A 25,515-nucleotide genomic window follows, 5' to 3' on the forward strand; every position below is an offset into this window, starting at 1 on the left:
ACTCACTCATTGAGCTGCCAAGTGCCTACATCAGCTTCTCACTGCAGCTGGAAATGGCTTCAGTGGCTTGTCTCTTCAGGCTGCCTTTTATTCAGGTTCCAAAACCTGAAACCCTTAACACTGCACACTCCTACATGATTCTTCAGGTGGAGTGGGTGAACGCAGCTGACCTCTGCCAAGCCTCTTGGCCAGTTGCTGAGTCTAATCAGCCTGTGCTCAAGCGCCTGGCTCCACAGGGCGAGCCCCACTCCCAGGGAGACTATTCCCAAGCTTCAAGCGTTAGAGAAGGCCAACCAGGCAAGTGCTCTTTTAAAAGTGTGGTCCACCTGTCTTCAGACCCTAATGTCTAGCCCTTCTCCCAGGCAGAGCTATCCTAGGACTACTGGGAACCCCTTAGCACAGGGAAGCCTTGATTAATATCCCCAAAATAAGGGCCAAGATTTTCAAAAACCCACATTAAAAAGCGACAATCTGCTAACGGAGCCGTTTGGATGCAAAATCTAAACACCCGAGACATTCTTTAAAAAATCACGCATGCAAATAAAATCGGCAGACAGCAGTGAAGATTTCCTACATTTGCATGTGCCCATCACTGATGGGCACATGCGCAGAAAACACCATAAAAAAAACCAAACTCTCCTGCTGCACTATTGGATGAATGGAGGGGAGAAGAAACAATGACTTTTAGCAATCACGCATAAAACATGCCTTTCTCTCCAAAAAACTACTATAATTCTTGTAATTTGTATTTAATGTAATCTTGTAATTTGTATTTAATGTAAAATTTAATCAAGACCCATAGCCAGAAACACACAAGACAAGGTTATCATACATGCGCTCAAGAAGAAACGTTGGCTTTTAACAAGCGTGCATGAAACATGCCTGTCTCTCCCATAAACTCAAAAGAAGTGTGATTTTACTACCCTCCAGTTATATATATATATATATACACATTTTTTTTCATTAGCCATAGTGCTAGCATTGTAACGGCACTTCCGGACCAATCGCTGCTTTTTATCGCCAAAAGCTGACACCACTCTTCGAAAATGCCCCAGCGATTTTTAAGAATCCGCCGGAGAGCTCATTTCAATGTTAAAGAACACATTTGCATGCCATTGTCGGAGACTGCTAGAAACCTCGCTAAAGACAAAAGATAATCCGTTTTGATAATCTGTCGCTAAAATGCGTGCAGGCTAAACCGCCGGAAAACAGTTTAGCGACCGCGTTAAAGATTTGAGAATCTTGTCCCTAGTTCAGAGCAGAGGAAGACACCTTCTCAACTCGCTTGTAGAAGTTAAGACTAAAGAGAGAGGGCATTGCCAAGGAGACAAGGAAACAGAACTGAGAAAAATGATTGATGCCTTCTACAATCCAACTTGTGAGTTGGGGTACACAACCCATATGTAAGGAATCATTTGCTGTTTTACAGGAATAGATATTAATTTCAAAAACTTTAATGGAAGTACTTGAAGTCACCCAGGCCAGTCACTGGGAAAATAGGCAGGGGATGATTGAAAAGTGAAACGTATGTAGAAAAATTGTTTCTGCATAAAAACAGAGATGTGGAAAATATTTTTTAAATAAAAACAGCAGAATTACCAGATAACTTAACTCCTTAATTGGTTGATTGCTCTGAATAATCAGTTCAAAAGGCGTTCCAACCTAGAAAAATATTATACATACAAATTAATAGAACTAATATATGAAACAAATTTGAGACAAAATACCAAAATTATCAATCAGCATTAGTGTTATTTTCATATAGGTGCTATTGAAGTTCAATGGAGAAATTATGTCATACCTGATAATTTTCTTTCTTTTAGTTCTACCATATTTGGGTTATGGAGATAGAGAAAAAAAGTAATTCCAGACAATTCACCCTTTAAGAGTATCGTGAAGCATAGAATGTTCATTATTTTGAACAGAAAAGCAATGATTTTTTTTTTTTACTTTCAATTGTTGCACACAATCCAAAAACACAATTTAAAAAAATGGATTTCTCTATAATTTTTTACAACAAAGGAAAACATTAGAAACAATCCATTAAGCCCTCATTAAGAGAGAAGTTGTTATCTGACTTAGAAGAAAAAAATGGAATGAAACAGGAAATAATTAGGATATTTAGAAACATGACGGCAGATAAAGGCCAAATGGCCCATCTAGTCTACCCATCCGCAGTAACCATTATCTCTTTCTCTCTCTGAGAGATCCCACGTGCCTATCCCAGGCCCTCTTGAATTCAGACACAGTCTCTGTTTCCACCACCTCTTCTGGGAGACTATTCCACGCATCTATTACCTGTTCAGTAAAAAAGTATTTCCTCAGATTACTCCAGAGCCTATCACCTAACTTCATCCTATGCCCTCTCACTGCAGAGTTTCCTTTCAGATGAAAGACACTCGACTCATGCACATTTATATTATGTAGGTATTTAAACGTCTCTATTATATCTCCCCTCTCCCACCTTTCCTTCAAAGTATACAGATTGAGATCTTTAAGTCTGTCCCCAGCGTTGCACAATGGCTTACTATTCCTATAAAGGTTGTTTATTCTCAGTATCTTTCAAAATCTGTTCTAGCTGAAGTGGATCCCAAAAAAACAATCTTTATTCTGAAAATTTAACAAGCATCTACAAGGAAATTTAAGAAAACAAGCAGCTTTCAGAGCTAACAGTCTAGGCTAAGAAGCCTTCCATTTCAACTGAGTTGCTACATCTGGCTCCACAGAAAATCTCATCTTTCTTTTTAAAATATAAAGAAATTATGTCCTTACCTTGATAATATCTTTTCCAGTAGATAGGTGAGTCATTCTAGAAGGAAAAATTAGGTTCTTACCTGCAAATTTACTTTCTTTTAGCCTCTCCAGACCGGCATAGGTTAATCTTACAAGCAGGTTATATCTCATCATGACCAGCAGGTGGAGACTGAGACATAACTTTGGAATAGTACATATCAGGTGTCTCCTCCTTATTACCTCAGTCTGCCGAATAGCCAAGCAGAACTAAGAACTATAAACATGAAAAAACAGGACTCCGAACAGGAGTATCTAATATAATAAAACGCTAGCCGCGCATGCGCACTCCCTCCTGCGTGTTCCGTTTTCCATGCGCTGTAGGGTCCTGCAGGTAGGAGTGCGCATGCGCGGCGACCGTTTTATTATATTACATATTGGCTGCTGGTAGGGGCTACAGTGATGCTGAATCTCAAGGTATTGCATGGAATGGGTTCTGTTTAGGGTTGTTTTTCGTCCTGTTGTTCGGTCTGGCCTGCTCCCTGCTCGCCTTGCCGTATTGTATTTTTAAGTTGAAAGACACGGCAGTGGCTCCTCTCACGATCCCCGCCTGCATCGGACCTCCGACGCAGGTGGGGATCATGAGAGGAGCCGCTGCCGCGTCTTTCAACTAAAAAATACAATACGGCAATGCACGCAGGGAGCAGGGCAGACCGAAGCTCCGAATTGAACTGCCAGTTGGCCGGCACCCTTGCCGGAGTTATTTTTCAGTTTACAAGTGCCGCCGCGACTCCTGTCACGAGCCGCACCTGCTTCAGAGAAGACTTCCGATGCAAGCGGGGATCGTTAGAGGAGCCGCAGCAGCACCTTTAAACTGAAAAATAACTCCAGCAAGGGAGTCGGCCAGACCGTGGGAAGATTAGGGGGATGGAGAAAACCTGCTGCTGCACAGGGAAATGGAGGGGGAGGGGATGCTGTGGCTGCTGCACAGGGAAGTGGGGGAGGGGAAAAAATGCTGCTGAACAGGGAAATGGAGGGGGAGAGAATGCTGTGGCTACTGCACAGGGAAGTGGGGGAGGGGAAAAAATGCTGCTGCACAGGGAAATGGAGGGGGAGGGAATGCTGTGGCTACTGCACAGGGAAGTGGGGGGAGGGGGAAAATGCTGCTGAACAGGGAAATGGAGGGGGAAGGAATGCTGTGGCTACTGCATAGGGAAGTGGGGGGAGGGAAAAAATGCTGCTGAACACCGGAAATGGAGGGGGAGGGAATACTACGGCTGCTGCACAGGGAAAAAAATGGAGGGGGATGGAAAAAAAATGCTGCTGCACAGGGAAATGGAGGGGGAAGGAATGCTGCTTCGGCTTTTGCACAGGGAAGTAGGGGAGAGGGGAAAATGCTGCTATACAGGGAAATGGAGGGGGAGGGAATGCTGCTTCGGCTTCTGCACAGGGAAGTGGGGAGGGGGAAGGGAAAAAAATGCTATTGCATCTGTATTTACCGAAGAAGATGTACACAGCATACCGGAACCCATCAAGCTATATGCTGGAAACGAAGACGGAAAGCTGACAGGATTGACGGTATGTAGGAAGATTGATAGGCTTAAGAGCGATAAATCCCCGGGATCGGATGGGAGGTCATCAAGGAACTGAAAGGGACCATAGCTGAACTGCTTCAACTAATAGCCAATCTGTCGATCAAATCGGGAAAGATTCCGGAAGACTTGAAGGTAGCGAATGTTACACCTATCTTCAAGAAAGGTTCGAGGGGAGATCCGGGGAACTACAGACCGGTGAGTCTGACCTCTGTACCAGGAAAGATGGTAGAGTCACTGATAAAGGATAGCATCATTGATCACCTTGACGGAAACGGGCTGATGAGGACCAGTCAGCACGGTTTTAGCAAAGGCAGATCGTGTTTGACGAACTTGCTGCACTTCTTTGAGGGAGTAAACAGACAGATAGACAAGGGCTATCTGTATATCTGGATTTTATATCTGGATTTTCAGAAGGCGTTCGACAAGGTTCCGCATGAACACTACTTCGGAAAATTGCAAGCCATGGAATTGAGGGTGAAATACTCACGTGGATTAAAAACTGGCTGGAGCATAGGAAACAGAGAGTGGGGGTAAATGGACAATACTTGGACTGGAAGAGCGTCACCAGTGGGGTGCCGCAGGGCTCGGTGCTTGGACCCGTGCTCTTTAACATCTTTATAAATGATCTGGACATAGGTACGACGAGCGAGGTTATTAAATTTGTGGATGATACGAAGTTATTCAGAGTAGTAAAGACGCAGGGGGATTGCGAAGATCTGCAATGTGACATAATCAAACTTGAGGAATGGGCATCGACATGTGAGGTTCAACGTGGATAAGTATAAAGTGATGCATGTCGGTAACAAAAATCTCATGCACGAATACAGGATGTCCGGGGCGGTACTTGGAGAGACCTCCCAGGAAAGGGACTTGGGATTTCTGATCGACAAGTCGATGAAGCCGTCCACACAATGTGCGGCGGCAGCAAAAAGGGCAAACAGAATGCTAGGAATAATAAAGAAGGGGATCATGAACAGATCAGAGAAGGTTATCATGCTGCTGTACCGGGCCATGGTATGCCCTCACCTGGTGTACTGCGTCCAGCACTGGTCGCCGTACCTGAAGAAGGACACGGTACTACTCGAAAGAGTCCAGAGAAGAGCGACTAAGATGGTTAAGGGGCTGGAGGAGCTGCCGTACAGCGAAAGATTAGAGAAACTGGGCCTCTTCTCTCTCGAACAGAGGAGATTGAGAGGGGACATGATCGAAACATTCAAGGTACTAAAGGGGATAGACTTAGTAGATAAGGACAGGTTGTTCACCCTCTCCAAGGTAGGGAGAACAAGAGGGCACTCTCTAAAGTTGAAAGGGAATAGATTCCGTACAAACGTAAGGAAGTTCTTCTTCACCCAGAGAGTGGTAGAAAGCTGGAACGCCCTTCCAGAGGCTGTTATAGGGGAAAACACCCTCCAAGGATTTAAGACAAAGTTAGAAAAGTTTCTGTTGAACAAGAACGTGCGCTGGTAGGGCTAGTCTCAGTTAAGGTGCTGGTCTTAGACCAGAGGGCCGCCGCGTGAGGGGGCTGCTGGGCATGATGGACCACTGGTCTGACTCAGCAGTGGCAATTCTTATGTTCTTATGTTCCTGTTCTTAAATGGAGGGAGAGGCAATGCTGCAGCTGCTGCACAGGGAAGTAGGGAGGGAGACAGAAAGAAAGGAAGAAAGACACAGGGGCAGGGAGAGATACAGATAGCCAAAGGGGGCCAGGGAGTGAGACAGACAGAAAGAAAGACAGCCGGAGGGAGAGAGACAGAAAAAAAAAGACAGGGATAGGGAGAGAGACAGAAAGAAAGATAGACATATATTCTAGCACCCATTAATATAACGGGCTTAAAGACTAGTCAACTAATAAAAAACAGGAACGCTGTTGGAAAATGCAAAGGAACAAATGCAAATAGCAAAGGTTTCCACAGCTCGCCAGCTATGCCAGCCAAGCCACAACTGCTGTTCCTAGATCTCCCTGGCCTTAGAAAAATACTAGAACCCGCTGAATAAGCAAAATCTGCAAGCAACAACACGACAATAGACAGGGTGGGGTTCTATGCTGGTCTGGAGTACGGACAGCTTTAAAAGTGCATCTCCACTTTAAGAACTTGAGAAAGTTCATGAACTGCCCGCACGGCGCATGCGCGAGTGCCTTTCCACCTGACACCGCTCATGGCTCCTCAGTTCCTTAAGCAAGCTAAGAAGCCAACCAGGGGAGGTGGGTGGATTGTAAGAATATCTGCCTGCTACGGTAACACCTGTTATCTAAATATCTGCCTGCAAAAGGATAACACCTGTTACGGTAGGTAACTGTGCTTTATCCCAGGACAAGCAGGCAGCATATTCTCACATGTGGGAACTTCCTAGCTTACTAGAATGGGATGGAGGGAGTGTTGGCCATTAGGAAAATACATTTTGCAATACTTCTTGGCCGAAGTGACCATCTCGTCTGGAATAAGATTCCAGACAGTAATGTGATGTGAATGTATGAACTGAGGACCAAGTAGCAGCTTTACAGATCTCGTCAATAGGAGTGGAACATTAAAAATAAACTGAAGCTGCAATAGCTCAGACTTTGTGGGCTGTGTCACGACTCCCTAGTTGTAGTCCAGCCTGAGCATAACAGAAGGTGATTCAAGCCGCCAACCATGTAGAAATAGTTCTCTTGGATAGAGGATGTCCCAACTTATTAGGATCGAAGATGAAAAGTTGAGCAGATGTCCTATGTGGCTAAGTACGCTATAAGTAGTAAGCCAAAGCTCGTTTACAGTCCAAAGTATGAAGAGCTGTTTCTCCAGTATGAGAATGAGGCATAGGGGGGAAAAAAACACTGGAATGATTCAGATAGAATTCAGTGACTATCTTAGGACGGAAGTTGGATGAGTGCAAAGCACCACTTTGTCATGATGAAATACTGCTTGACGTTCATTGCTTGAAGTTCACTTACTCTTCAAGCAGATGTAAGAGATATGAGAAAAACCACTTTCCAAGTGAGATAGTTAAGGTGAGCCGAGGACATTGGTTGAAAGGGAGGCTTCATTAGCCTAGCAATAACCAACATTAAGATCCTAAACCACTGGAAGTGGTTTGACATTGAAAAGTCCTTTCCTAAATCTTCATACAAGAAAAGGACCAGTTGATGAAAACCTTTCACTGTTCAATGAAAAGCATTGATAGTACTGAGATTAACTCTAATTGAAGTGGTCTTGAGGCCTGAATTGGATAAGTGTAGAAGGTAATCCAATACTGAAGATACAGAGGTGGATTTAGCATCATGATGATGAAGCGTACACCATCTGAAAACCGTTTTCATTTCTGGTGATAACACTGTTGGGTAGATGATTTTCTGGATGCTTCTAAGATAAGTCTGACAGGCTGAGAAAGATGAAGGACAGCTGATGTCTTCCTGAGAGGTACCACCCTGTCAGATGCAACGACTGCAGATCGGTATGCAGAAGAGATCCGTGACTCTGCGTGAGAAGAGATGGGAAAATTTGAAGTGGGATTGGTTCCTTTATACTGAGATGAACTAGAAGGGAAAACCAGGGCCACAGAAGAGCTATGAGAATCATAGTAGCCTCTTCCCATTTGAGCTTGACAAGCGTCTTGAGGATGAGAAGGATTGGAGGAAACGCATAGAGAAACTTGTGTGTCCAATCCAGTAGAAAATCATCTGCTTCTAGACGCTGATGAGAGTACTGCCTGGAGCAAAACTGGGGCAGCTTGTGGTTATGAGGGGGGGACGCAAACAAGTCTGTCTGAGGAGTCCCTCACTGAGAGAAAATGTGTTGAGTTGAGTGTCCACTCGCGTGGCTGAAGAAACCTATTGAGTCTGTTTGCAAGAAAATTCTGTTCCCCTTGAATGTATATTGATTTCAGAAATATATTATGAGCAATCACCCAAGTTCAAATCTTTTGGGCCTCCTAACAAAGATGGAGAGAGCCCGTGCCACCTTGCTAGTTTATGTAATACATTGTGACCTGATTGTCCATGTGGATAAGAAGGACGTGGTTGGTGACAATGTGCTGAAAGCTTTGAGAACATTGTAGATCGCTCTGAGTTCCAACAGATTGATATTGCAAAACTGGTCCTGGATAGACCAGTGATCTTGAGTGCAAAGATCGTCCAGATGAGCCCCCCAAAGCATAGGTAGATGAGTCCATTGTCAAAATCTTCTAACATGGAGGTGTGTAGAATAACAACCCTCTGGAAAGACTGGAAGAGTTCATCCACCACTGCAGAGACTGTTGAAGTGAAGGAGTGACCATAATGTATTGAGACAGTGGGTTGAGCACTTGAGACTACTGAGATGCGAGAGTCCATTGAGGCGTCCTGATATGAAATCTCACAAATTGAGTAATAGGCACCATGTAAGCCATGTGACCCAGTAGCACTATCTGGCCGAGAAAGATGGAACGTGAGCAGTCTGAGTGCAAAGCTGAATCAAATTTTCTAGTCTTTCTTGAGGGAGAAATGATCTGAGATAAATGGTGTCTAGCAGAGCTCCAATAATAGCAGAGTCAGAGGGCTGAAGTTGGGATTTCATAAAACTGATTTCGAAACCCAACTGCTGAAGGAAGAGAATGGTTAATAAGTCGCTGCAATCACCCCTTGCGAGGCTGGAACTTTGATCAGCCAATCGTTCAGATAGGGGAACACCTGGAGACCCTGAGCCCACAATGCTCCTGCCACTACAACCAGGCACTTGGTGAATACTCTGGGAGAGGATGCAAGGCCAAAAGGCAGGACCTTGTATTGATAATGGTGCTGTACTACCTGAAATCTGAGGAATTTCCTGGAGGTCAGATTCACTTCAATGTGAGTATAAGCCTCGGTGAGATCTAGAGAGCATAGCTAGTCGTTGCGATCTAAGAGAGGATATAAAGTTGCCAGGGGCAACATTTGAAACTTTTCCTTCACTAGAAACTTGTTCAAGCCCCTCAGGTCTAAGATTGGACGTAGACATCCCGTATTCTTTGAGATGGGAAAATAACAGACGTAAAACCCCCCGTTTCTCTGCGCAGGTGGAATCTTTTCTATAGCATTAAGGGTTTCTATAGTTAAGGGTTGAAAGAACACTCTGTTGGAGAATGAGCTGGAGGCATATTGACGAAATGAAGAGAGTATCCCTTTCGAATGACTTTTAGAACCCAGAGGTCTGTGGTTTTCAGTTGCCAACAGGGATAATACAGTTGGAGCCAATCTCCGATTGGTTGAGGAAGAGGCTAAGAAGAGGAATGACGACTATGTTCTCTAGAAGCCTGTCAAAAAGACTGATTGAGATTTTTGAGGGCGCTGTTTTTTATTTTGGTTTTTTTTTTTAATGTAGTGGCCTTCTCCTCCCCCTACAGCCACTCCCTAACCTCGGGGATTTTGGAATCAAAATAAGATGAAGTAAAAGTGGTATGACTAATGTTCATTAAGGAACAGGTGTAGGAAAAAAGACAAAGTAAATGGATGTCTTCTTCCAAAAAGGTACTGTATAAACATTGATGGAACAGTGGAAGAAAAAAAAAAAAACATGGTTGATTTTGCTTCGAGGATAAAACAGTGGAAGTTTCTAAGATGGCAGGAATCTAACTTACAGGCTCTTCACCCCTATTAGATCCCGCCATTTCATGTACAATTGTATCAAAACAACAGGAAAGAGGCACCTTACAGGCTCTATGCCTTATGGTGGAATCTTGAAGCAGTGGCAACTCGTTTCATACATGTCAAGTTGCTTGCTGAATACCATGTGGAGGAATCCAACTTGCAGACTCTACAACCATAGATAAGCAGATCCAGCCTGACACATTCTAGTTGGAAAAGGATCGAGAGATATGATGAAATTCCTGTAGATGGATACTTTCCTGTAGAAGGATGGTATCCATCAAAAGAAGGCAATTTCCGAACAAGATGCTTCACATAGCAGAAGATATAGAAATTATAATTAGGTATTCTGTTTGCTAATATGGAGCATTGTTACAAGGGACATCCAAATGGTGGTGAGAGGATCGATACCTAGACATGGTTAATGTCACTCCAGAGAACCAGCTGCAGTACCGTTAGACCTGGTAGCCAAGAAGAGCAACCAAGATGATAAAGAGGATGGAACTCCTCTCATATGAGTCTACAAAATTTTGAGTAGAGTAGAATGGGTACAAGTGGATCAATTTTTCATTCCATCAAAATTACAGACTAGGGGACACTCGATGAAACTGCAGGGAAATTTCCTCCTATTGGTTTTAAAAGTATTTTTTCACCCAGAGAATTGTAAAGATCTGGAACGAGTTGGCAGAGGTTGTGGTAAAAACGGATAGCATAGCTGGTTTAAAGAAAGGTTTGGACAAATTCCTGAATGAAAAGTCCTTAGTCTGTTATTAAGACATGGGGGAAGCCTCTGCTTGCCCTGGATCGGTAGCATGGAATATTGCTACTCCTTGGGTTTTGGCCAGGTACTAGTGACCTGAAATGGGCTGAATGGGTTACTGGGCTTGATGGATCATTGGTCTGACCCAGTAAAGCTATTCTTATGTTCTTATGTGCTTACTTAGGTTGGGCCAGTACTGAGGGAGTTGATACTGGGGTACGCAGTTAGCATGTATCACCCAAACTCCTTCAGAACAGCCCATCATAATATATCGAGAAGAAAAACACCGATATCTCTAGCTTATTTGTTGATACCATCGGTGCTGCGGCTTGCCCCAAAGAGGGTGACCTCAATGAGGATGCACACCTAGAGGTTGAGGCAAGCTGAAAAGGTGGTGGTCGCTGCTTGGTCAGCATCAAGAGACTCGATGCAAAAGTGACATGTGATGCTGTCTAGGAAACTGGCGGCCTCTGAACTGGCATACCAACAGAGTATTGATGTCTTCGACAACAAAGATTGTGAAGTCTGATCGATGCCCATGCCAGCCCCAAACAATCTTTCCTGTTGAAGTTTCTGGCTGATTATCAAACATTTCTGCAGGGTAGTATACCGGGCACAAATTCCACCCAATGTTCTGGGCTAAGTGACTGGAAGCACCAACTGTCAAAAGAAAGATTGGCCTTCGGCACCTGCAGCACTTTTTTTTTAAGCCCATTATCTGCCTGAAAAGGTTGAAAAGACCTTGTCAGCCAAATCAATGGCTGAGGAAAAATGAAGGCCTTGGCGGTCGAAGCCCATGAGGAAATAATGTCCCACTTTTTTTTTAAAAAAAGAAGCTAAGTTAGAAATAAGTTAAGAACAAAAGAAAAAATGCGTGAGCGGGAAGGCAAATGGCAAAAAAACTGAACAACGTTCAGAGATACCGCATCTTAGCTCCATGGAAAACTAAGAACTGAGAAGCCACGAGCGGCACCTGGTGGGAAGGTATATGCGCATGCGCAGTGTGGGCAGTTCGTGAACTTCTCAAGTTCTTAAAGTGACTATGCACTTTTAAAGCTGTCCGTACCGGGGCTCCGTGGATGACGTCACCCACATCTGAGAATATGCTGCCTGCGTGCCCTGGGATAAACATACATAATGAAACAAATAAAAACACTAAACAGCAGCCAAGAATACACTAAAAAGTCCACATAAGCAAAATCATCAATTAAATCACACACTTAAACAAAGCAAATGGTGCTTCAATAAAAATGCTTATAGGTCGACATATTTCTCTGTGCTCTGAGTTCCAGAGATAATCTGTTCCATTCACTTGGTCCAGTAATTAAGAATATTATTTATTTATTTTAAATTCATCTATGACGTTTAAGAACTAAACGGTTTATACAAAAATACCCCTCTTTTACGAACGCACAGCACAGGTTTTAGCGCCGACAGCGGTGATAACTGCTCCGACACTCGTATGAATTCTATGAGAGTCAGAGCAGTCACCACTGCTGCCGGCACAAAAATCAGCGCTATGCATTCGTAAAGGAGGGGGATAATAATTATGACAAGCTGAAATCTTAAAAACAACAGGGGAGAACTAATCTTTTCTTTTCCAAACAACTGTTAAGTCATAAGAATGCCGTGACAAACAATTGAGTTTCATCTGTTTCTTGAATTGAAACTGATCAATACATTGTCATAACTGACCCACCAAAGCATTCCACATCTTAACACTAGCTATGCAGAATGTCATTGCTCTGGTGTCTGCATAGTGACCCTGATTCCTTGAGGTTAATAATTTTTTATTATCTGCCTAGTTTATAGTTCGCAATGACTTGTTGAAAATACCAAGGTGCTTGATGATAAACAGTTTGATGGCTCACTGAAATAACCTTGTGTTGTACTCGAAATAAAACTGGTAGCCAATGTCATTTCTTCACGCTGAGAATGTCAAGAGGAAGGCACCACAAGCTTCCTAGTATTCTCTGAATGCAGAGGCCAAGATAGACCACAACATTGTAAATCGGAATGCAAATGCATTAATCATTTTGCATGTATTTTGGGGTGTGTTGTGCTAAAAATTCATGATTTAAGGGCAAATATTACATATAAGATTAGTAACATTCCTTCTAAATCATCTTAATCTTTCTCCTGCCACCAGCTAAAATGAATATATATAAAGCAAAACATTATAGCATCATATCTATTACCTTAATATCTTGCCTTGGTGTTGTAATCTGGATGTAAGTCATGTTAGCAGAGTAAAACACATCACTAACTGATATACGATTAATTCCATCAAGAAAATGAGCCTGAAAATTAAATAAAAGTTGTTAAACTAAATTATGACAATAGTGTACACATAAATCACTCTATGTGAAAGCAACTTGCCTGGAGGTACTAATGAAGAGGTGCGAGTTAAACAAAAAATAAATAAAACATTAAGAAGTTAATTATTAAGGAGCATTAGAGCAATAACCCATGTTATTTGCCCCTTAACATGACTTAAGGGGCACTAATTCAGATTGTCTTGCTCTAATGCAGCACTATTTAAGTTATGGAGGGTAAATCACAATGAGATGTAAAAAACATGCAAATGCATATAAAGCGGGTCACTGCTTATTTAAATTCAACAACATGGCCTAGTGATGAACACGGTGCACAACACAAATCACATTATAGCCCATAAAGTAACCCTTTTACCACCTAGGAGGAGTGAGCCTCAATGCCATGACCCAGTGCTTCCAGGTTTAATTTTAAAAGGGCAGTCAGAGATGCTCCCCCCAACAATTATCACCTCAATCAAGACTCACACTCTCCCCCCCCCATCACCATCACCACTCCCCTGATGAGAAGCCCTACTCTCCAAAGTAAGAACATAAGAATAGCCTTATTGAGTCAGACCAATGGTCCATCAAGCCCAGTAGCCTGTTCTCACGGTGGCCAATCCAGGTCACTAGTCCTGGCCAAAACCCAAGGAGTAGCAATATTCCATGTTACCGATACAGGGCAAGCAGTAGCTTCCCCCATGTCTTTATCAATAACAGGCTATGGGCTTTTCCTCCAGGAACCTGCCCAAACCTTTCTTAAAACCAGCTACGCTATCCGCTCTACCTCCACCCTGACACCCTTGTAGATCTAGTGGCACATCTCTGGTCTAGTGGGTCCCTAGACACTACTGTTCTTGTTGACACCATCAGAAAATATGATGCTCCTAACAGTAGTCTCAAGGTACCACCAGAGGTCATGTTTCCACTAGGGATGATATATTGGCTGATGGCACTGTCAAGAGAAGGAGCAACAGGTGATCATCTACACAAGAGCAAGTGTAAATGTTTGTGCCTCTAATATACGAGGCATGGTTTCTTCTACTTTTGCTAGTATTTTATAGGCACCTATGTGTTTATAAATTAGTGCTTAAGCAGGCACTCCCATATAAAATTAGTTTCATTAAGGACAATTGCATAGACTGGCCTGAGTGAAACCATATCCTTCAATACAACTAAAAGTAGGTGCCAGTTTTCATACAGAGCTTCCTTTTAACTGGTATTCACAGAAGGGTCCTAGCAAGATATAACTGCACCCTGTGCGACTTGCCCTCCATGAAGCGCCTCCATCCTATCTTGCACTACCCTCCTCCCCCCCACCCCCCATGATATATCAGACTTTCAGTTGTGAGTTTTGTACTGTATTCATAATAAAACATAAAATTATTTTTCTACCTTTGTTGTCTAACCATTTAATTTTTCTTGGAGCAACTGGTCCGAGAACTGACAAGAGCGGGAGCTATTTTAGATTTGGTCCTTAGTGGAATGCAAGACATAGTACAGGAGTTAACTGTGTTGGGTCTGCTGGGAAACAGTGATCATAACGTGATCATATTTGAGCTGATACCGGAAGTAACATCACAAAAAAAATCTACTGTAGGGATGTTTAATTTTCGAAAGGGCAACAATGATAAAATGAGGAAAATGGTTAAAAAGAAGTTAAAAGGATCAGTTGCAAAGGTTAGGACTATAAACCAGGCATGGATGTTTTTAAAAATACTGTCGTGGAAGCACAGATCAGATGTATTCCACTTATCAGCAAAGGAGGAAAGAAGAGGAAACGAGAGCCGGCGTGGAAGGTGAAGTGAAAGAGGCTATTAACTGAGAACTGAGGAGACGGGTGCCCTGCATCGGGCAGGAAGGCACTCGCGCATGCGGCAGTCGCACACTTTCTAAAGTTCTTCAAGCAAGTCTGCTTGTGATGATGTCCGCATCCGGGCTCCGTGGATGACGTCACTCACATGTTGAGAATAGGCTGCCTGCTTGTCCTGGGATAAACACCTTTTCCCATATTTCGAATGTCCAGCTTGAGTGCTTCCATGCCTACTCAATCCGGTTGCGCCTTTGGACATCAGTCATCACTGGCTTGTTGTGTGCTTTGCAGCCCTGCAGACTGCAGGCACCAGTGACAAACTGTTGATGAGCTGACACTGACACTGACACTCGTCTGACCACTCACGCAGTAGCTGAGGTGAGTTCAACTTGCAATTGGTCAATGAAATCTGTTGAAGTGAATACAATACAATATAATTTTTATTTGTATACCTCTTCAAAATTCACAACGGTTCACATAAATGACTGGACCAAGGTTTGTCTACCACTGAACCCGTTACTTTCTTCTTTTGTACCATCTTTACTATCGCACAGTGACTGCAGCCGAATTTGCTGGCAATCTGGCGGCACAAAAATCCTTCCTAGCTCATCATTGACACACGAACAGGCTCCTCCAACATCATATTCTGAGTCTTGTTCATGATTGAAGCAGAAAGTCTGTACTTTTTATAGCTGCCCTGTTACCTAGATATCTGGATTGTGACTGGCTGATGACTGGCTGTGACTGGCGGTGACTGGCTTGATTGGTCAAAAATAACAAGTGCTGTCTCAATCCAGTTTTGAAGCAAGATCTGTAAAATTCATAGTAGCTATGTTCCAGTATCAACTAAATTGTAAAATTGGAGACAAGTGATCTTAAAGTTGATTCTAACAGCCAAATGTATCTACTATAATAAAATGCTAAGCGCGCATGCGCACTCTTACCGCTGTGTTCCCTGATCCCTGATCTGTCGGGCTGTGGCCGGCAAGAGTGCGCATGCGTGACACCAGGACGCCTTCGGTTCCGCAGGCCTCTCAAGCAGCGGCGGTGGCGGAAACGTTTCAGAGGCGGCTGACGGTTCAGGCGCGCACGGCGGCTGTCGGCGGCTGCAGGCCGCAGCGGCTTGAGGCAGCTGTCGGCGGAGGGAGGACGCGAACAGAGGTAAGGCGTGCTGCTGGACAGGGGAAGAGGTGCTTATGGACAGGGGGGGCAGAAAAAGGAAGGGAGGCCTATTGCTGGACAGGGGGATCAGGAAAGAGGTGCTGATGGACAGGGGAAAAGGTGCTGATGGACAGGGGGAAGAAAAGGAAAGGAAGCGTACTGCTGGATAGGGGGAGCAGGAAAGAGGTGCTGATGGACAGGGGGGATGAAAAAGAAAGGGAGGCATACTACTGGACAGGGTGAGCAGGAAAGAGGTGCTGATAGACAGGGGAAGAGGTGCTGATGGACGGGGGAAGAAAAAGGAAAGGAAGTCTACTGCTGGACAGGGGGAGCAGCAGAAAAGAGGTGCTGATGGACAGGGGAAGAGGTGCTGATGGATGGGGGGGGAAGAAAAAGGAAGGTAGGCCTACTGCTAGACAGGGGGAGCAGGAAAGAGGTGCTGCTGGACAGGGGGAAGGTAAAACAAAGGGAGAAGAGCTATTGCTGCTGCTGGATAAGGAGAGCAGTGAAGAGTGATGGTGGACACAGGGTAGGTAAAAGAGAGAATGGACAGGGGGAGCAGGCAAGGGGTGAGCCAAGGAAAAAGAAAGACAGAAATACAGAAAACGGCTAAGGAGAGAAAGAGAGAAAGAAATAAAGACAGACACACACATATATTCTAGCACCCGTTAATGTAACGGGCTATAAGACTAGTCTTTTATAATATGGTACACAGACAACTCTATTGAGTCAAAGAAATTAAAATAAAAGGTCAAAGTTGAAAGAATGTAAAATTCACAAGTGGTTCCAGATTTTTGCACACCACTGTATATACTTCATTTTACCATGAGGAAAATCATTTGGCAGAACAAGTCAGGGTTCCATCCACTCCCCCACCCATCTCAAATATTTAAAAAGTCTCTTTACAGGTCCAAATAAACATTTCTAGTGCACCCAGGAAATATGGTAATTTTCAGTAATTCTCTTTCAGGTCATATGCTAATGTTTGCAGTAGCTCACATAACCAGAAAAAAAAAATGTAGGAAGCACTAAGAGCTCCCACATTATAGATGTACTAACCAGTTAGCATACAGTAATCAGAATGCACTAACTAGATAGCACATCCACACCCTTCTTCCCCTGACATATCTCCTTCATAAAATAAATACCACAAGTTACTTACCACAAAACGCTTTAATCCGCTTTACAATGTTTTAATGCGCGCTAAGTGCACATTAGGGCTTAACACCCTTTAGTAGACATACTCCTAGGTTTTATGTTAATTCATGTAAATAGTGACATAATAATTTACCTGAATTGTCAATTCATGTGTATCAGCCAACAGAGGGATATCCATCTGAATAATGTTGCTTTCAGGAATAGTGTAGTTTATGATCTGAACAGTGGGACTTTTCTGTTCCATATTTCCATTATCAGAATAATAATCAAAATGATTCCAAGCATTTCCTCTTGACTGTGTAACAGTTACAGTGACATTATTTCTTCTTTCTTCTGCAGTCAATGGCTTATTACCATGTCTCATAACCTTAAGCTAAACAAAATATATGAGTGAGAGCTCATTCATTACTTATATACCCTGAGAAATATAAAAAAATTCCTACAACTAGCCTGAATAATTCCAGTGGAACAAGGTAAAAATAAAAAAGGAATAGCTAAATTACAACATTTTATGAAACTCACAAATGTACATAAGGAGAGTGCAAAATCCAGAAAAAAAGGTTATGGTGGTAAGCAGTGTAATGCGCTAACTAGTGCTGCCTGATTCACGATTCGAATCAGGTGAATCGATTCGAATCGATTCAATTTTTTTAAAAATCGGCCTCTCGATTCAATGGCCGATCCTTCCCCTGTGCCTTCCTAAAGCAGGAGCTGCAGGGCTGCCTCTTGCTGGCCATCTGCTGCTGCTCCTGCTTGAGGGGAGAGGGTCGATCAGAAAAGCCTCCCCCAGCTTACCCGCTCTTGTCTCCCCGCTCTTACCTCTTTAGGCTAATAGGGCAGCTTGCAGGCTCGCTGGTGTTATAGCGATCCCTGCAGCTGCCCTTGGTCCTCAGCGGCACGTTCTTTCTGCCGCAATCCTGCCCCTGCTCTGATGTCAGGGGCAGGATTGCAACAGAGAGAACGTGCCGCTGAGAACCAAGGGCAGCTGCATGGATCGCTATAACACAGGGCGGAGCGTTATAGCAGGAGAGCATCCTCTCTGCTTGGCTTAACCCTGGAAAGCTACCCCCGGAGGCAGGTTCAGGCCCAGAGGATGAGCTGCTCATCTCTCAGTACCGCTGACTCTCTGGCCGGGATCTGGAGGCCGCAGGAGCCGGCACTGGAGAGCGCCGCGGACATGCAGGTGAAGGGCGGGAGCTCCTCCGGGAACCTCCCGCCGCCACGGACCAAGGAGGAGGAGGAGCTGCAGCGCAGGCGGGGAGCAGTCAGCCCCGAAGACGTGCTGAGATTGCAGAGTCACCACCGGTCAGTACTGGGCTCTATAGCCGTCGCTGACTTATTACGGGAGCCTGGGCCTTAGGATGGGGTTAACTAGCTGCCTTGGGCCTTATAGGTGCGTTATTGCCTTACTGTCTCCACAATCTCCTGGAAGAGGTAGTGGAGACAGAGACTGTCTGAATTCAAAAGGGCCTTGGATAGGCAGTGGGATCTCTCAAAGAGTGAAAGAGATAATGGTTACTGTGGATGGGCAGACTGGATGGGCCATTTGGCCATTATCTGCCATCATGTTTCTATGTTTCTAAGACTTCTGCGGAAATTTAAAAAAAAGTTATGGGATAGGAGGTAATATTCTATAATGGATTAAGATCTGTTTAAAAGATACGTAGCAAACAGAGAGTAGGGTTAAATGGTCAGTTAGGGCGCTGGTCTTTGACCGTAGGGCCGCCGCGTGAGCGGACTGCTGGGCATGATGGGCCACTGGTCTGACCCAGCAGTGGCAATTTTTATCTTATCTTACCAGCGAGCCTGCAGACTGCCCTATTAGCTTTAAGGAGGTAAGAGCGGGGAAGGTGCAGGCTGCGGGGGGAGTAGGCGTTCGTTCGCGGCAGGGGGAGAGCAGGCCTTCACAGCGGGAGCAGGCCTTTGCGGCGGGGAGGAGCTTCCAGAGCTGGTGTTGGACCGCAAACGTGAGCTAGGATTTAATAGAGAGAGGAAAAGTATTTTTTGTTTGTTTATTTTGTTTACACCACAATGCCAGCATGGTTAGGAGAAGGTAAAGGGGGTGAAGAGGCTATAAAATAAACCCACCAGGATGTTTTAAAAAAATCATCCAATTGGGCAGGAAAATCGAATCGAATCAAAAATTTTTTTCCTGAATTGGGCAGCACTAGCGCTAACCCTGCCCTTAGGTGCTCAGGAAAAATGATAATTGTACAAATATTTCCAATCACGTATTGTTTATTAAAATTTAACTGAAAATCTCAAGTCAAAATGTATTTGTACAATGGAGCCATATATAGTCAGGCATGTCAAAGTGCATCTTTCCTGAAAAATATGAACTCAGGGAACCGCTCCACCTAAATTCACTTATAAACTTTCGTAGTGACTAGTATAACATCAACCAATCAGCCAACAGAGGCCGTCCTTAAGTTTGAACAAAGAAATTCTTTTAACATAGTTACCAAGCTCAAAGAAAAGTTTTACACATTATATAGTTGTTATAATACACCCCAAAGCAAACTCCTTTCTCTAAAATTTAAATCCAAACAGCTTTCTGACTAAGACTCTGTAACGCTGACAGCCTCAGGTTTCACAGACACATAAAAGAAAAAAACCCATATAACCTGCCTTAATGTGAATTCCTAGTCACCAAGCAAAGGATACTGTTCGTACACAAGCCGAGCAAAAGAATCCTGTATCTGGCTAGCAAAAGATAAGAGTCATCTATCACAGACATAGTGACAAGTAAAATAAACAAACCATGCAAGGGTTTCGTGAAACAGGGACAAAAAGACGCGGACGACAGCCCCCAAACTGTAGGAAGATTTATGGTACACTAATCAGTTGCATAAACAAGTTACGTGTCTGTTAGTTTTGTCTAGGGAAAACCATAAACAGGTTCAGCTTTATTGCCTGTTTACACGACACAAGACCCAGGCTAATGATAAATATTTTTATTAGGAAAATAGAAAAATATAATTCACAAGCCAGCTGCAATATCTAAATATTGTTCACCAATATCTGATTACATAAATGAAACTCAGTACATAATTATCACAATACATTTGTTAGATAACTAAGTAAAACTAATTGTTACACACACTAAACAATTCCTTATAATAATAATAATCCCTGATTATAAGCAAACGATTACAGTATCACACAGGTAGCTTCACAAACCTTGTCCTATATCACAATTGGATACTTATCTAACCCAGCTGATAAGATAGTAAATTCCGTATTCTCACCCTTTGATTAGCCTCTGGCGCAAATTAGGTGAAATGGAAAACCTTCTTGTTAGCTTCAGGAGATGTCAGAAATCCTTTGTTACAGGCACACGTGTTCGTCAGTCACGGGGAAGGCTATAATTCATTGGCAGACAAGTTCCCTTCTAGTGCTGGAATTCAGAGCCTTTTAGAGTCCGAATCACTCTCTCTCTTAGGCAGAGAGTCACACGAGGTAACTTTACAGGTCTAATTATTAAATGAAAAAGATGCATGCAGAACACCTGTGGTAAGATGTGAGCTTCCTCCCATCCCAACACAGACTAATTATAATTAGCACCTTCTCACTTGGATCTCATCAGATGACTTCCTCGGACCAATCCAGAAACAGAACTTAGATGAATAGCCTTTCTGTGTAAGGTATCATATAGGCTGGTAGACACAGGGCCGTTAAACAGATAAGAACAGGATAGGAGTATAACTCCCCCAAGAATCACACAGTCCAATTCTGAAGACACAGATGGATGTCCTTGAGTAGAATAACATTCTGGTACATACCCAGAATGCATCAGGCAGAAACAGCAAAAATGTTTCTTCTGTCTTCTTGCAAAGTTCATGCTGGAAAGCTTTCTTGCAGACAATGATTTCTTGCAAACCATGATTTCTTGTAGACAATGGTTCAGGCTGGATGATGTCAGAGAGGCCTAACCTTCAGGTGCAAATACGGAAACACCCCTACAATTCCTAGATATTGTCTAGCTGACAACTGGAAGATCTTCTATGATGCCAAAGACAGTGATATGGGCAAAAAAGGATGGCCAAAGCTAAAGAAGTAAACCAGAATGACTGAGTAAACCAAGTAGATCAAATCATCCTTAATTTCTGTCATTCACTATATTACTGTGTTTTCTCTTTGCAAAAACTCTTTCTTCCCATCTGCTTCATGGTGGTATTGACCCATGTTTGTACTGTAGGGCTACGGTCTCAAAACAGTTTTCACAAACATTGCTTCATTATTGATCACATTAGTAAGATAGCATAATGAAGTATAAGGACTTACTGAGACTGTGAAGTTCAGAGAAGGCTTTAAAACTTCTGGGTAGTCAGAAAATTCAATAGTGTAATATTTGTCATTAAATAATACACTGGTGCTTCCATTTTGGGAAATGCCTGTTTTGGAAAATATACAGATATTAAAATCAGTTTGAAGAATGAATAAGGGTTTTATTAAAGTTACTCTTGTATGTATTTTGAGTAAATATACAAGGAGAAATTAGGTTCTTATCTGCTAATTTTCTTTCTTTTAAACCTTCCAGACCGGTACAGCTTCAGTTTACTGATGGATATATATCTCGTCATGACCAGCAGGTGGAGACTGAGACAAAACTTTGGAATAGCATATAATAGCTGACCCTCTCTATATTCCTTCAGTCTGCCGAATAGCCAAGCAGAACTAAAAAGTATAAACAGAGAACAAGACTCTGAACAGGAGTAACAACTAATAAATAGGAGTGCTGTTGGAAAATGCAAAGGAGAAGCCCCCACAGCTCGCCAGCTATGCCAGCCGAGCCACAGCCGCTGTTCTTTAATTTCCCTGGCCCTAGAAAAATACTAGAACCTGCAGAAAAAGCAAAATCTGCACACGCAACAACCGCAAGAACATGACAACAGACAGGGTGAGATGCTGTACCGGTCTAGAAGGTTTAAAGAAAGAAAATTAGTAGGTAAGAACCTAATTTCTCCTTTTTTATCAACCTTACCAGAATTGGTACAGCTTCAGCTTACTGATGGGACATACCAAAGCAGTACCCATTATGGGTGGGACCCCCAAAGGAAAGACACCAGAACACACTCACCGATTACCACGTCCCAATGCACGTGAACATCCACAAGGTGGTGTCTGACAAAGGAACACAGAGAAGCCCAAACTGCAGCCATGCAAATATCCACTGGAGGCATTAAAGATGACTCAGCCCAAGAAGCTGCTTGACCCTGAGAGGAATGAGCCTAGAGAAATTCCAGAACAGGCTTTTTCTGAAGAAGATATGCGGAAGCAACAATCTCCTTGATCCAGCATGCAACGGTAGCCTTGAAAGAGCCATTCCCCTTACGAGGACCCGCTAGAAGGATAAAGAGATGTTCTCCCAGGTCCTCCGCACAAAATACTGGGAGGACCACTGACTGATTGACAGGAAAAGGAGAAATTATCTGTGGCAGAAAAGAAGGAACAGACCGCAACACAACCCGCTCCAAAGAAAACTCCGGAGAAAACCTGCAACACAGAAACACGTCTATCAGATGTAATTATTACCAAAAAGACCGCTTTAAGAGTCTGGTCCTGCAATGTGCAGGCCCCCAAAGGCTCAAAGGGTGGGCGCACCAGCACAGACAAGACCAGATGAAGATCCCAAGATAGAACAGACGGTCTAACAGGAGGCCTGAGCAACTTGGCTGCTCGCAAGAAGCGGACGACATCAGGAATGGCAGGCAGGCGCTGACCTCGTAACAACCCACGAAGGCTGACAAGGCCACAAGCTGACCCCAGAGAGAAGACCAAGCCAAGCCCCAGTCCAGGCCATCCGGCAAGAACTCTAAGATGTGAAGAAGAGAAGCACGAAAGGAAACCACTCCACACGCAGTACACCTATCCTCAAAGATACGCCAAACCCACACAGAAGCCCTAGAAGTGGGAAGTCTCCGGGACCCCAACATGGTAGAAATGACTTTATGTGAATACTCCTTCTTACCTAGGTGCTCCCGTTCAAGAGCCAAGCCGTAAGACAAAAGGGACCTGGATCGAACATTGGAATGGGACCCTGAATCAAAAGGTCGGGCGAGAGTGGCAAAGACAGAGGATCCGCCACCAGATGCCGCACCAGGTCCACATACTATGGACGCCTGGGCCAATCCGGGGCCACCAGAATCACAAGGCCCGGATGACGAACAATGTGGAGGAGAACTATGCCCACTAATGGCCACGGAGGTAACACATACAACAGACCCTCCGTTGGCCATAGTTGGACCAGAGCAACCAGAACCGCAGCCAGACTGTCTCTGCGAGGACTGAAGAAGTGGGATGTTTTGGCATTGACACTTGTAGCCCTCAAGTCCATGAGAGGCTGACCCCAAGCTTCCATTATCAACTGAAAAGCCACGTGACTTAGGCACCATTCTCCGGGGTCTAGCACGTGACAAGGAAAGTACGCCTGAACATTCTCCTCTCCTGCTATGTGGGAATCCGAGGTGTGCAGAAAATGACTCTGCCCAGACCATGAGCAGAGCTGCCTCTTGCACCACCAGAGTGCTTTTGGTGCCCCCCCTGACGATTCACATAGGCCACCGTTGTGGCATTGTCTGAAAGAACCCTGACTAACTTACCCGTCAAGAAGGATCAGAAGACCAACAGCGCCAGCCAGATGGCTCTAGTTTCCAGAACATTGATCGACCAGGACACCTTTTCCGTGGACCAGGTGCCCTGAGCTGAGTGACCTAGACACTGAGCTCCTCAATCGAGGAGACTGGCATCCGTGAGAAGCACCATTCACTGTGGCTGATTCAGACTCGCCCTGTGAAGAAGATGGGGGACTGAAGTCACCAACGAAGACAGCAGCAAGCTACGCCCCTCATAGGAACAGGAAGATCCAGACTGTGCCTCTGGGGAGACCACCTCCGAAGAAGAGCATACTGAAGAAAACGCTTATGAGCACGAGCCCTCTTCACTACATCTAGGGAAGCCCCCATCGACTCCAAGACTTGGAGGAAATCCTGCTCCTGAGGACATCGGGATGCCAAAAGAAGGTGAAACTATGACTACAACTTGCTCACTCGGGCCTCTGGAAGGAAGACCTTCCCCAAGGAGGTGTCGAACAGGACCCCAAGGTACTCCAGGCACCGAGATGGGTTCAACCGACTCTTTGAAAGGCTGATAATTCAGCCGAGCGACAGCAGAAACTCCACCAAACAAGCCATGACCCGAGAGCTCTCCCAGAACGACTTTGCCCGAATCAACCAGTCATCCTGGTAGGGATGCAGTAGAATGCCCTCTTTGCGCAAAGCCGTCACGACAACCACCATAACTTTGGTAAACATCCGCGGAGCTGTGGCCAGACCAAAAGGAAGCGCACAGCACTGATAGTGCTGACCCAAGATTGCAAAGCAAAGGAAGTGATTATGGGAGGCTTTGATTGGAACATGAAAGTAGGCGTCCGTCAGAACAAGAGAGGACAGAAACTCCCCCGGCTGAACCGCCAGGACCACAGACTGCAATGGCTCCATGCGAAAAGACAAAACTTTGAGATCCCTGTTGACCCCTTTTATATCTAAAATGGGCCAATAGATCCCCTCTGTCTGGGGCCCCAAAAAGAAAACAAGTACCTGGCGGTACAACACTCTCGAGGGAGAATTGGAACTACTGCTTTGAGATCTAACAAGCATTGAAGGGACTGGCAAAAATGTATGTCTTCTATGCAGCCTGACAAGGAGAAGCTAGAAAATGATCTGGCAGGGAGTAGGCAAACTGCAGAGCAGAGCCACCCCGAATCACCTCCAGCCGAGCACCCACCAGAACAAGAGGGGGCGCTGGCAAAGAGTCATTGGGCAGAACAGACAGGGAGAACCGGCAGAGGGATTCCCAGCCCCACGACGGGCCCCTGACAGGACTGGATTCGCTGAAAGGAACAACCCCAGGCAAAATCAGAGGTTGGGTAGGGAGCAGCCCCAAACCCAGGGTGGAATCTGCAGAAATCTCACAGACGCCACCGAGCAGTGCCACCTCAAACAGCCTGGCAAGCACGGTCTTCAGGCAGGTGGGGCACTTTAGAGTCCGTCAGAGTTTGAACTAACTTGTCCAAAGCCTCTGTATACAACAAGGACCCCTGAAAAAGAAAATTTAGTGAGTTTAGTGTTGGACACCACATCCGGCGACTAAGCCCGAAGCCAGAAAGTCTGACGCACAGCCACAGCAAAAGCTATGGATCTGGCAGACGTCTGCAAGAAGGCATAGAGGGCATCTAAGAGGAAAAGAGGCAGCCATCTCAATCTTCACCACCTCCTGATGCACAAAAGACCAGCCATCAGAACCACTGTCAAGGACCCGCTCGACCCCCGAAACACGGTCTGAGCCACCAATCCCCCACAAATAGCTTCCTGGATAGTTATTTGAACTTTCGTGGAGCAGAAATG

The 25,515-nt window shown here is 44.5% G+C and overlaps 1 protein-coding gene across 2 annotated transcripts in view; it reads right to left on the bottom strand.

Moving 5' to 3' along the window:
• The window catches only part of CD109 (CD109 molecule), a 295,729-nt gene that overhangs the window by 189,829 nt on the left and 80,385 nt on the right, over positions 1-25,515 (bottom strand). For both annotated transcript variants that reach the window (XM_033937865.1, XM_033937866.1), the window contains exons 10-13: positions 21,395-21,504; positions 17,244-17,483; positions 12,862-12,963; positions 1,600-1,662 (exon numbers count right to left, since the gene is read on the bottom strand). In XM_033937865.1, coding sequence (XP_033793756.1) covers positions 1,600-1,662; positions 12,862-12,963; positions 17,244-17,483; positions 21,395-21,504 — 515 coding nt within the window. The remainder of the gene's footprint in view (positions 1-1,599; positions 1,663-12,861; positions 12,964-17,243; positions 17,484-21,394; positions 21,505-25,515) is intronic.

The sequence above is a fragment of the Geotrypetes seraphini genome, chromosome 3 (genome assembly GCF_902459505.1).
Source record: "Geotrypetes seraphini chromosome 3, aGeoSer1.1, whole genome shotgun sequence".
Taxonomy (NCBI): domain Eukaryota; kingdom Metazoa; phylum Chordata; class Amphibia; order Gymnophiona; family Dermophiidae; genus Geotrypetes; species Geotrypetes seraphini.